The sequence below is a fragment of the Lissotriton helveticus genome, chromosome 9, assembly GCF_964261635.1.
Source record: "Lissotriton helveticus chromosome 9, aLisHel1.1, whole genome shotgun sequence".
Lineage (NCBI taxonomy): Eukaryota > Metazoa > Chordata > Amphibia > Caudata > Salamandridae > Lissotriton > Lissotriton helveticus.
In genome coordinates this window covers 1079604292-1079618398 of record NC_136070.1, presented here as the reverse complement: position 1 = coordinate 1079618398, position 14107 = coordinate 1079604292, and the positions used below count along the sequence as shown (strand labels likewise).

The 14107-nt window shown below is 42.5% G+C and overlaps 1 protein-coding gene across 1 annotated transcript in view; it reads right to left on the bottom strand.

Annotated features, from left to right (window-relative positions):
• The window catches only part of LMOD3 (leiomodin 3), a 58421-nt gene extending 47719 nt beyond the window's left edge, over window positions 1–10702 (bottom strand). The window contains exon 1 of the mRNA XM_078661471.1: window positions 9601–10702. Within this exon, the coding sequence (XP_078517597.1) occupies window positions 9601–10074 (474 nt within the window). The 5' untranslated portion in view covers window positions 10075–10702. The remainder of the gene's footprint in view (window positions 1–9600) is intronic.
• Window positions 10703–14107: the final 3405 nt, after the last annotated feature.

Genomic DNA, 14107 nt, shown 5'->3' with positions numbered 1-14107 from the left:
TAGGTTCCAATTCCACTTCTTTTGTGTTGGGCCCTTTTCGAGGGAGTCACTGGGCTTTTGATTTAAATCAATCGATATCGTAGTAATGGACTTATTGTTGGGATTACGTGCAGTTAGCACTTTTAGGTATTTTACTGCTGGCTCTTGGCAGGGGGGTACAGTACTTATAACCAAACCTGGTTTCCCAACCATGTTGGTAAGTACCTCTGCTTGCACTTTCATTTTATACTCGCTTCCTGGGCAGGGCACTGCAGTTCTGTGTCATAGCTGGTTATAAGATCCTCTGTTGGTTGATCCTTATTCACTTGGGGATCTAATCATACCTCCACCACTACAGTGTTGTGATATTGGCTCACAATCGGATGTTTTCAGCAAGCCATTATATGATTTTTTTAAAACTTTTTCTCGGCTTTTATGTGTGTCTAGACAAATGTGCAGTCTGTTATTCCCTGGTGTGCGATCTTTTTTTACTATTGGTTTCATATAGTCCCTGATTGAGTAATAGGTTATTTTAGCCACGCAACTCCTCTTCATTAAATCCTTTCTTCTCACTACTCTTGATCTTAGTACCCACAATGGACTCAGGGTGAGTAACGATAGGTGATTTGAGTATACGATGATTCATCCAAAGTAGAAGTCTCAACTGCTGTTGAGCTGTCAGTATGGTGTTTAGAGTTATATTTAACCATTTTATAATCAAGTTTACCTCACCATTAGAGGCAAATACTGTATGGAAGTTTCCCAAGGAACAAGGATCAAACTCCCGACCAAATAGAAGTCTGTCTAAATGTAAGAGACGTGTTAGAGACAGAGTGTGCCAAAGAAATTTTGAGAAACATCTATGTTATTAGTTGCCTTTTATTTTGTCACAGTATTATACTCACCTGGCAACTAGCCTAATGTCATGTGTCAGTCCTGTCTTTTTAGCCATAATCACTTTGCATGCTAGAATATTTAAGCATGTGCTCAAAATGTTAAATATGGAACTACAAGACCCAAAATGCAATGTATTGTTGACCAGAATACCAGGACTGGTCAAAAGATCAGCCACAATATCGGATTACCAAGCTTCAGTTGTAAATCCTGTCCTCCTAAGTGTTCACATTGTGATTCTTTCTCGGAATGAGGGTATGAGAAGTTGGAGGTTTTTTTGGAGCCCTTCCTTTGACACTTACTCCGTGTCAGGACATGAGTGATAAAACAATTACTGAATACCCATTATAGAAGGACTCACCTCCACTCTTATCTCTGAACTAAAATCACTGCGCTGTTTTACAGGATGATATTGGGCTGTGCTCTGCGTGCTTCTATTGGCCAGAGCCTGCTGCCCACGCTGACATCGCTTCACAACTACCAGCCCTCCATCCCCAGCTTGAAGACCTCTAATATATGGAGAATCAAGTATAGTAAACCTACATTAAAACGTTATGTACTTACCATGTCGATATTTTGGTTGCCTACATTTATGCTATAATATTTGTATATCACAATATATAGTGCGTAGTATTCTGTTACCATACCTTTTCTATATTGAGTGATGTCATTTGACCTCTTGGTAAATGTCACAAATCGGGAAGCAGGATTAGATTGAACATAGTGGATGACGTCTGAGAATGGCAGGTCACACAGTGGACCTAGGCAGGGAGGTATGTGTTTTTTGTGGATACCAGTAACAAGCACGCACAGAATGGAGGAGAAGTGGCAAAGGGATAGAGTTGTGCTACAGCAGTTCATTTTTTACAACAATACTTTTCTTTTTCACAGTGCTGGATCTTCACTTTCAGGAGCTCCCAAAAACCCTGCTCATCCCTTCCACTCTTTCCCTGGTGCAGTGTGTAACGAGTATATGGGTAATTATCAAATGTGGATGCTCCCTCATTATGAGGTATGTGGTTGGTCTTGGGAGTCAGTTGGAACTACCATTTTGTCTCACAAAGTAATAGAAGGACAAGAGGCCATGATTGTTTGAGAAAGCATCTGAAGACATAGAATTATAAATGTACTTTTACTCTTAATTAGAGATGCTCACACTGCTAGGTTTTTTATCTTCCATTTGACAGCAACAATGCACACTAGTACTTCCTTACATTGCATCAAAACAAGCAAAATACAACTTTCTTCAGCTGCTAATATATTTGTTAGGCCGCGGGGGCTGCACAATTCACATTAGTACAAGATGTTCTATGCATGCTCTTGATAACCCATCCAATAACCCTCAGGTACACCAGCACTTGCTTAGGATACATAGCCACTTGATGGCGGTGGCACGCCAGCACCAAAAATATAATGATGTTTACCAAAATCTACTGAAGTCGACTTGAGGCTAAATTGGCAATGAGGTGGAAGGACCTCCAATATTTGCATAGTGCCGAGAAGTCCACAGTACACACACTTAGAATGAGCTTAGAACTCCAAGATGCTCTGAGGCACTACAAACCATAGAGAGTTCCTACTAGATCTGACAGTGTTAAGAAGATACTATGTTTTCACATACAGTGATGGCGAAGATGCATACGGATGTTGAAAACACACACCAGAGACATGTATAAAATACTTATAACCCATGTTTAATTTTATCTCGATTCTGTCCTTGCAGTACACAATCTTGTATGATGAGTTCTGGGCTCTGCACAGGGTTATTCAGCCTGTAGGAAATGTCCATCATGCCTGAGAGGTAACAAAAGACCAAAGGGTGATGTTACTGAAGGCTGTAGAGAGATTTGGCTTTTCCCAACCCTGTTAAAAAACATGTAGAAACAGAACTAGCTGATGGATTGCGCATGAAAATATGCCTAGGCTACATACAATGAGGCCACAGGTACATGCAAGGACCCCTTTGCTCTTATTTCTATGCATTCCTATATGCCTCTGCCCCCAGTTTTATTTTTTATGCCAGCTAAAGGTTTACTTTCCACCTTGCTGCACTCTCTCACTCAATGCCTTCCCTCTGCAGCTGCTGCAGGGGTTTGAGTTTGGGAGTGTAAATCATGCAGATTTAAGGTTACTGTATCACTTCCCTTTGACACGTCTGGCGCATTCTGGCGCTTATCCCATGCAACTTGGGCTTTCTGTTTGGAGATCTTCGCTCACTCTGTCCAGTTCAATATTTAGTACATTAGAGAGATCTTCAGCCAACCAATCCACAGCAGAGACCTGAACCACTCACTTCAGGCATGAGGAAATAAGGAAATGGAGATAACAAACATTAACTCATAGAGATCTTAACTTACATCAGTCTTGAAGATTCTGATATCATTCACTCTGCCTTTCAGACAAGGAAGCCCATAGGCACTTGTTTATTGCACCAGTGCCCAGTAGTTCCTCTGTATTCCAGATTGATTGAATACTGGATCCCTTCATAGATGCTAGCGCTGAAATTTTGCGAGCAGAAAATATGAGTGTGACAACCTGCTTCACCTAAAAAAGTCCATTGCCCCTCCAGGAATAGACAGTATAAGAAGGATTCTCTACCAGATTTCTGTCACTTATTTGTTGACTTTAAGCCTCTTCCGAAAAGGATAAAATGCTTTCACCGCTGCACCTAAAAACCACATAGGCCTATGTCAGGCTACCTTTTACTGGACCACTCAGTCCGTTGCTATTACCAAAGGAGATGTCTATTGACAGATATCAACTGGCTTTACTACTTGCAGCTGCAGAAGTAGCTGTCCCCTACTACACAGGCTGTGAGTCCATGGTCTGCACTATATTATTTCTTCTGCAGACTCGCCCAGATCTGAGGAAAGAGAGGCTTGTTCTCCCAGAGGACCATGGACAGACCACCTATACCCTAAGAAAAGTGACGATGAGGGTGTCTCATTTCTAAGAAGCAGAACACACCAGGCGCCACCTATTCCAGCATGTGTTACCAAGGAAGGCCAACCCAATAACCCCTTGAGAGTCTGAGTAACAGAATCAACTAAAGTCAATGGCCAACAAGCTTCAACTTCGACGAAGGTAGAGCTTGCGCGTTTAATTCATGGCTGGCTGTTGGTGTGAGTTACGCCATGCCATATTAGAGTTTCACAGCTGATACATGGCCATAATACAACATAGGACTCTGCTGTTGTTGGGCATACTTAACCAGTGATAATTAAGATATCTTAGGGGATCTTAAGATTTCACAAAATGAAATTAATCCTGAGGATGGTCTCGCGCACTATACAGTATAGAGTTATACACTATAGAATTGTTAGTAATTTAATAACAATTAGAAAAAATTATACAGCTCATGTATATGTTCTATTGATTTTTTCTTTTTTGAGTGGAGTTGACATACATTTGTCTCACAGGTGGTTATTGTAACAATACGGACTCATTTCCCAATGGGCATATGTGTGTCATTGTTTTTCATTGTACCCCAACTAATGTATGCTATTCTGTAATACACATCAAGGGAATACAATGTCTCTATTTGCAGAAGCCTGTTTTTCATTCATGATTTATTTTGCTTATACAATTTAATTGATTTGTATATTTGCTGTAATACGTTAAATTCTTATGATTCAATGCAATGCGTCATATATCATAAATGCCTAAACATCTGGACTAAGTGCACCTTGCTTTATTAAGGATTCCCTTGTTGGCTATTGACCTATTCCAGAACAGCAGGAATTGCAGGAGCTTATCTGGTCATTAAAAAACTGCCCAGCTCTTATCCAACCCAGATCTGTGTATTCTTTGAATTACTACAAAAATGTAAATATCCATCTGCATTAGTTATGGTATCTTCAGACAGGAGATAGGGAAAATAAAATACTTTAAGGAGCTAGGTAAAACGAAACGTAAACCTTCACTCTGAAGTTTAAGGCAGTATTGCTCAACCACAAGTGATATGTCCCTAGAAAAATGTACTTCCCTCTGTATTGGCTGACTGTGCACAAAGTCAACGAATGCCGAACCAGCACCTCTCCTCTGCTATACCCACATGGCCATATAAATGGAGCTGAACATTATGTACAAGCTCCTCTATATCCCACTGAAAAGGGAATTTAAATGTTGCTGATTACAACACCACCACCAGGCACTTTGGGTGGGCAGGGCGATTACATCTTAGGAGATGCCTTCCTTTTGCACAATTTATAGAGAGATTACCATGCTCTCATTGGTAGTAATTTTTTAAAATATCAGTCACTGGCTAGACAGAAAATATATTGCAATAGGACACTGGATTGCAATAGTACACTGACTGACCCCATGTGTAGGCCCGACAGATTTGACATTCATATCTCCTTTCATTGAAAACAGGATTGTACATTTGGCTTATTTTAAAAAGCCCTTCTTCTAAAAGGAAGCTGTAGCTCCTCTCCCTTCTCTACAACCGTGCCACACCAGTGGCATATAGTCAGGTGACTGCATGACTATATGCAACGCGTCTGCCATGCTGTAATGAGTGAAGTATGAAAGCACGCCATGTAATTGCATCAGAGGAGCAAGTGGCTTTCTTCTTGTGTTAAGGTTCTTGGGTTGAGCATGGGCATTACCTGCTCTCGTTTATTAACTAGTATTCACATAGAATATTGAAAGCGTTCTATGGCCTTGACTGGTGTCAATAGAGCATCTCCAAAGGAATATTCAGAGACACGTGGCCTAAAAGATGAGTTCTCCTTGTGGAATCTGTTGACCCCCACCGCCCACATGACTACACTGAGAGCTTCTGAGCTATTTCTGGATAAACCCTTTTGTCAACCTATCCTTCACTTCCTTTATCTCCCAGTTTTGATAATGCTTAGATATGAGCTGGTTACTGGTTTTAGCCTTTTTATCAGAACTGGACATTTGCATAGTGATGAGTTCATGAGACAACACTGATCTAATGTCAAACTGCACAGTGTCTTGCAACTGCTTCACCGAGGAGAGAATTCCACATGTAATAAGGTTTAAGTATTGGTCTGACCTCGTTAGTAAAGCCCACTTTTACATTTTTCAGCTAGAGAAATAGACGTAGTAATGGAAAAAAATACCTTTTAATTGATGTCACATCAGCCCAATAGGTAAACTGGCTGCGATCACTTTTGGAAATAGCACCTTACAGAAGGATTTCATAATGTACTCCCAGCATAAGTGTGTTAACCAAGAGGTCAATTTCCAAACGTTCTCGCCGACTCTGTGCATGTCTAAGGCAGAAAAGACCCTATAATGATCAGTTTTGATTTCAAAAGAGCTCAGATAAATTATTTCGATATATATTTTTTGGGTTGTTTTATATAGCGCAAACTTGACCTGAAGGTATTGGAGCGCTTTACGTGAGCAGCAGTTACATTACAATTTTTTTTTTCGGGGGCAGGCACAGGAAGATTTAGTGATTTGCCCGGAATCACAGAATGTTGAGCTTAAGCCGAGACTTGAACCTGGTTTCCCGGTTCCAAAGACGGCAACTCGGACGGTTACGCCACAGAATGCAAAGAAAATGTTGAAGCTCAGATTCGGTATTGTGTGCAACAAAACGATGGACTGGGATGCCTCCTCGAATAATTACTAGTGGCTGAGATTAATTCAAGCATCACTTTTTTGTTTACTTCATTAGTAATAGGAGCCCGCATTAAATGAAAGCAAGTGCTATTTGCGCATTCATCTGTAAACTGATGCTAAATGGAAAATAGAAATCATACAACCTGAAATTCATATGTTATGATTTAAATTTGAGACTTATCGCATACTTTGCACCTAGTCAAACGTGTTTTTCCCATGCTATGCTGCAATCTTAGTATTGTATTAATTATTTGCATGAGTTATCACAATAGGCTTCTATTTCATATGCTAAGATTTTGGTTACTGAATTTCACGTTTTAATATTTTGCTATTCATGATGAAAAAAAAGTCTAAATTAGTGTGCAAAAAACCAACACCGACCGCTTCAGCACCCTTTGTCGGTCTGGCTATTGACTACTTTAACTATGTGACAGGAGTGGGGCTTTGGGTATATTTGTTTAAGTGAGCCCTCTTCAATCATTGGGTCATTGGGCTGTGCGTCACTTTGGGACTAGCCTACAGCATTTTGCAGATATTTTGCCATTGCAAGTCGGCATTGGTGTTGTTGATTAGTTTAAAAAGTTTTTCATCTCCCTAATTCATTGTATTATTTATACTGGCACCTATACATTGACCTTATTAACACGCTTATGCAGCTTTGTTTTTGTATATTACGGGAGCGGGTGCTGGTAGCAGCATCATGAAGTGGCTGTGACAAAACTGTGCATTTAACTATTTTGTGGTTGTCAGTACCAATGTCATCTAGGCGATTGCTCTAGTGTCTTGGAAATAACCACTGAACAGCAGAGGGTAGACCTGTAGAGCACAGGTATGAGCCTCCATCTGTGGTTTCTGATTAAACAGTCCTTTCCCTGCTGTTGGCGGTCCAGGGGTGAGCACGCCCCAGGAGTGCCACTGACTACAGGTGACTCCAGCTGGTGTTGGTTATTCACATGTGCTGCTGCTGGTGGCAACTCCACACCTGTGAAAACAAGACAGCGCTGCTTGACAGGAGGGAGGGCAAAAACAAGAGTGGGCCACAATTGCACATGTGGAAGTTGGAGCAGGTTTCAAAGTTTGTTTACCACTTATTCAGAAGTTGCAACTTCAGCAGCATTAGGAATTTGTGACAACTGCTGTTACATGCGTACAGAGAAAGCGCTGAGGGGCTCAGCACCCACTGCAGCACAGCAGCCATCCTGCTACGTCAGCACTGCAGCATGACTAGGGCAACCACAGCACTGAAAGGACCACGTCTGCAAGACCCAACATCTACACTGCCCTTTCAATCAGACAAGAATTACACTTTCTTGCAGTGATTTCACTCAGCCTAATACATTTCAGTAGAAAGTGGACCAGTATTTTGATGTCAGAGGCCCCAAGTACACACACTTCAAAGGTTGAGAGCTACGGGCAATATCCTAAGTTTGCAGCTGTGAATTCCAAGGCATGTTTTTGTATCCGCCTGTGTAACCAATCCATTTCATGAAAGCCATGGTACGCCATACATTAAGTTGCATTCTATTGACAATATTGCATCTGCTTTATGTGCACTTCATTTTAGATGACAGACAGCATCTAATAGGCAGTGGTGACTGGTGAAATTTGAAAAACATGTTTTGGCAGAGCAAATAAGTGTGGCTTGTAACCAAAAATGCAAGCCAGGCCTATGGGCTTTGCAATTGCTTTTCAATGTTGACCTGACCTCTGCATGGGGCCGTGATGTTCTGTTAGGGAGGAGGTACTGTTTTTTAGACTTTAACTGCCTCATCATAAATACAAGCAATAGACCATGTGGTGGCAGTAAATTCCCCGAGTACAGTGTAGGAATGGTCTTACTGTAGAAGTAAAGATCGGATTGCAGTTTACACACTGGCTGCAGGTCAGACCCTACCCCAGTTGGTTTGAATATCATACATTTTATGCCTAACCTTTGGCCTTGCTAAAGGGTGCAGAGGTCAAAGGTCACATACAGAAACATTTAACAGACAATAGAACCATAATGGTGAGTCCAACACTGTCGTTGTAGGAATTCGTTTTCCAATTTCCCATTACTGAATTCAAGAGTAAATATAGTCAGACCCGATCAAGTGGTTCTGCTGTCGGGGTATCACGTGTATTGCGGCATTTTCGGCAAGAAGAACCATATTTCTGTGATGCACAACTACAATCTTGACCTTTGACACAGACTTTACCTGTGCACTAGGCCGCATGCACAAACAATCTCTTGGTAATCCTCAAAGTTTTAAATAGTGGACGTTTGACGATATGTAAGTTGAATGGCAGAATATAACTTAGGGATGGGAAGACAAGACAAACCCATGTTATAAGGTAAACACAAAACGCTTATTTAGTACGGAAATGCTTTATCGTGCCATGTGAGATAACAGAGCAAGATCGGTTTGTGAAGTAATAATGTGAACTCGTGCAGTGCTTTAACCACGCCACTGTTGTAGTGTGCATACCCATCTTGAAATGCACAGAAATCCACTGACACCGTAGTCGTGAATATTACATTACAGTAATTCTAGAATGACCATCTGGATTACGTTTTCCACTTGGGCTTTCTTTCACTAAAAGTCGTAACTATGGTGTTTTGGGTCTTTATTTTATTATAAAAAGAGTTGCAATTTGACATAGAAATAACAGATTGTGTGCTAAATTGCTTCTCTTTTTTTGCGAATTAACTTCGGAAGGAAACGTAGCCTGACAGGTACAACCACCTTGGAAAGTATTCACTGGGCATGGCATGCAGGAGCAAACTAGCCCTAGTTATGTGGCCCTAATAATGCAGCGCAAAATGAAAGAAGAACAGGCCCCTTACCTAATTTAGCGTGGATAAAAAAATTACGACCTTCTGATTTCCTAAGATGCTTGTCGGATTTCAATTCTAGGCACTGAAATGTATGAAGGTAATGGTAGTTATGGCAGCTTGTACTATTAAGAAAGGTCAAAACGACAGTAATTGAAGAAAAGTGCCAGTGGGGCCAGACTAATGCCACAGAAAGCTACCGATCTGAACTGTGGTGTGACATGGGAAAATTCATGGCAGGGAGCTGAGCATGCTAATTTAGCTAGAGAACTATTTTTTTTTTTTTTTTTTAATGATTGAATGTCCGTAATTCATACCTTCGAGGGCAGGAGAGTCACGGGGACTCGTTCATCATCCAGCAAGCGCGTGGACGCCTTGTCCCAGTACATGTAATCAATCAGAGACCTGTGGTCGAAGCCTCCTGTCGGAGGTTTCTCCGTCTGGTCTCTCTGCCTCATTCCAACAGGTACTCTGGTGTCCGGTGCCAGCACGTCGATCTCTGACTGCAGTTCTCTCAGTTCTTCAGCAGACAGGTTGGCTAAGATTTCGTCTTCGTCAATGTCCCCATCAAGTTCCACTTCCGGGTCAGAGTCCCGGTGAAGGCCGGCGGCGGTTTCCGCAGACTGGCGCGCGGGCCTCTGCGCCAGCGGCACTCTTGCGTCAGAGGCGAGAAGGTCCATCTCCGCCTGCAGCTCCCTCAGTTCTTCCGGCGACAGGTTGGCCAAGATTTCGTCTTCGTCGATGTCGCCGTCGAAGAGGTCGTCTTCCTCTTCTCTGCTGTGGGTTGACATGGCTAGGCCGCCTCCGCAAACGCCACAAGGCAAGAAGATGGCTGACAGAGCTCCCGTCAGGTGGCAGCGACGTGCGTGTCTTCAAAAGACTGGGACGGGGCTTGTTTGCGGCGTGAGGGACACTGCCTCGATAGCTTATGTCAGGATCTAATTTAAGCGGCGCTGGCCTGGGTGGGAATTTATGGCGATGCAGCCATGCTCCGTTTTCAGAAGCCGCTGTCAGCTGTGAAGACTCGATGACATTTCACTACAGCTGCTGCACACTTTGTTTTGAGGAGAGCAATTAGCTGGCAGTTTTTTCTAGAGGATTCCAGGTGGAACAAGGCAACTCTGAAACTTCATTTGTGCCGGAGTTGTTCATATTAATTTAAATGTAAAATTAATTTTGGGCTAATGCAAAAATGACGTAGGCTACTTATAAGATAACATACAATAAAGGAACTAAGAAAGCAGATAAGAGGAAAGTACATTCAGTGCTCCGAGAGGCTGACTGACCATGACATGCCCATGGACGCCTATGTGAATATGTTTTTTATTGTTTTGGATTTTGGCTGCTTTCTTAGAATTTTGTTAAGTTTCTAAAGTCTCCAACAGGCATATTAGTTTGATTTCTGCAATAAATGGGTCTATAAATCTTGTTCTTGTCTTCTCACATTTGATTCGAATTCAAATACCAAGGTGAAATGTCAAGCTGTATCTTCGAAGGAGCCTGGGGTTTATTGTGCTTTTGGCTGACTTCAAAGTGAGAGCATTTACAGGAAAGAGGAAAGCAGTGTACTTTCTCCATTAAGACTGCTCGTTCCCTTTTTTAAATTTTATTGTAGACATAGCCATCTCAAAAGGGACCTCACTCTTCAGAGGCACAAAACATTGGCCTTTCATTTGTGGTGCTTGAAGTTTACTCTTGCCATTCTCCGGGCGGGTGGAAGCATGAACGTTTCTAAAATCGATTTAGAAAACAATTATTTAGCAACATATTTGCACTGATTTAGTCTGATGTATTAGAAAGAACTACTAAGATGAAAAAGTTCTGCATGTGAATGGAATACATTTTTGGAGTTATTGCAGAGACTTTTTTTTATTTAAGACTTTTTTTCAAAATGTTTATACAAATGAAGGTGGCCCGCATGTTAAGTGTGCAGTACACCTTTGCTACTTGCTTTCTTTCACGTAGATTAACTTGTAAATACAAGCTTGACCGTTTTCAACTGGAGGCTGCATGCAAAGTTCAGGAGGGCGTTTGCAGACTGCACTGAATTAGTCTGATGTACTAGTGCTACTAAGAGGAAACAGGTCTGCATGTGCATGAAATACATTTATGGAATTTTTGTAGTCTTTTTTTACATTTAACATGTTTGTTGCCAAATTCCTTTTCTTTGGTGAGTCCATTTAGTTTGTGAAACTGCCTTTTTAGGAACAAAGTACAAAACCGCATTTCAGTCTCGGCTTCAACCTAAAATACGGTGATCTTGGGCAATTTCCACTGTTTATGGCCCATTCACTGTGAAGCACAGGATATAATATTTTCATAGGAAAGATTTAGCCACGTTGTAACACAATGTAACAATGCTTGGTTTTCACTTTGAGGTGTAAAGCATATGCTTTATATATGACATCTGTGGCAACTCGTTTTGGAGAGTTAGATGAGTTTAAAGGCACTTTTTATGAAAGGTTTTGTGTTTTATGTATTGCTACACAATAATTATGTATTCCATCTGCAACTGTGCCTTTTTCAGAACACATATATTACTGGATATAAACGGTTTCCTCATTTTTCCTTTCTGGCACTAGGTTCATGATTTGAATGGTGCAGCAGGCGCAGTGGCACATGTATCAAAAGGTTTAAGTAACCCACTGAGCACCGAGTAGTACTGTATTTTACTACTAAACAAGCAGCCACAAATGCAGTTACCTTACAGGCTCCTGAGTCATGATTTATTGGTGCAGCGGGTGCAGTGACACAGGGGCCAAATAGCCTAGAAAACCAACTGAATACCAATTGTTGCTTTATTTTAGCGCAGTTACCTTGCAGGCACCAGGGTCAAGATTTGAATGATGCATCGGGGGCAGTAACACGGCCAAAAGCTCTAGGTGTCATGACCCTGACTTCCTTGTGTTCTCACTCCTCCTGTATCTTGTGTATGGGGGGCTTGCGGGATTGAGCACATATCTCAATACCTCCCTGGCTGTTCATGGGAGTCATTGCCCTATAGGCTAGACAGCATTCTTGGCAAGGTAATGATCCCCTGGGCCCTAGGTCACTGAGTCATGAAACACCAAAGTACAAACAATAGCATTTCCCAGGGTTTTCAGGCAGACTCATCATGAGTATGGGGATATTTGGGCTCACTCATTACGACTATGGTGATATTTGGATTGACTCATAGGAATGTAATGGAAAGCGTATCCACCAAAGACTTCTTTTTATGATGCATCGTATACAAGCCGCTAATTATAAGAAAGGAGATCAGATTTGGCTGTCCACAAGACTTCTACAGCTCTAGGGATCACGTAAGTTACAACCTCGATATGTGGGTCCCTTCCCGACAGTATAATCCATCCTGCAGCCATACGTCTCCTATTACCCGATGACATACTTGTCCATCCAGTATTCCATGTATCCCTCCTAAAACCCTACTGTGACCAGACCTACCTATCACCTCCACCCACTCCTACACCTACGAATGGACAGCTGGAATTTGAGGATCAACAGATCATCGATGCTAAAAGCGTGAAAGGCTAATAATATTACTTCATAGACTGGAAAGGGTATGATCCAGATGATCAGTCATGAGAAGCAGCTGCCAACGTGCACGCCCTGTCCGGTTTGCTTCTTTCATGCACGCCATCTCAACAAACCCTGCCTAGTAAACCCTTTTTTGTGTGGGAAAACAGTCATGACCCTGTCCTCCTTGTGTTCTCACTCCTCCTGTACCTTGTGTGTGAGGCGCTTGCGGGACCAAGCACACATCTCACTGCCTCCCAGGCTGTTCATGGGACTCATTGCCCCATAGGCTTGACAACATTCTTGGCATGGTAATTATCCCCCGGTGCCCTAGCCCACCGTGTCATGAAACACCAAAGTACAAACAGTAACATCCCACAGGGCCTTCAGACCGACTCATCATGACTATGTGGAGAAGTGTGGCTCAATGGTTAGAGCAAAGAAAAACCAAAGGTGATGATGGACGGAGCGTTGACAATACAAACACTCACCCCCAGTCAACTGATCTGGGTTTAATCCATCACCGTTCTTTAGCTCACTCCGCCACCCCAGTTCAGACATGGCCATATGCAAATCAGTCTGATCCTGTGCCTCATGGGAACAGTCCAGCCCGAACTGCCAAGCCATGTCTTCCCTGGACCGGAATCAAGCTTCCCAGGACCAGTTTCTGGCATTACAGTGTCTAACCCAGGGTGGTGTGGAGTGCAAAAAAACAATGAATTTAGGCCCAGATCCTTGTACTGGGGTGAATGTATGACATTGTTCTACATTCTGTCCATCAACTGTGTTTTTTGCAATTTTCCCCCCCGAGTGGGCTGGGTATGCACAGACGTGAGTCCCAGGCTCTCCACACCACTGGAGTCAAGCTATCCAGGCTGATGAAGGCTGATAGCCAGAAACCGGTCCTTGGATGCTTGATTCCGGTCTGGGAAAGACATGGCTTGGTAGTTCGGACTGGACTGTTCCCATGAGGCACAGGGTCAGAGCTGATTTGCATATAGCCAGTGTCTAACCCAGGGTGGTGTGGAGTGCAAAAAACGATGGATTTAGGCCCAGATCCTTGTACTGGGGTGAATGTATGACATTGTTCTACATTCTGTTCATCAACTGTGTTTTTTGCAATTTTCACCCTGAGTGGGCTGGGTATGCTCAGACGTGAGTCCCAGGCTCTCCACACCACTGGAGTCAAGCTATCCAGGCTGATGAAGGCTGATAGCCAGAAACCGGTCCTTGGATGCTTGATTCCGGTCTGGGAAAGACATGGCTTGGTAGTTCGGACTGGACTGTTCCCATGAGGCACAGGGTCAG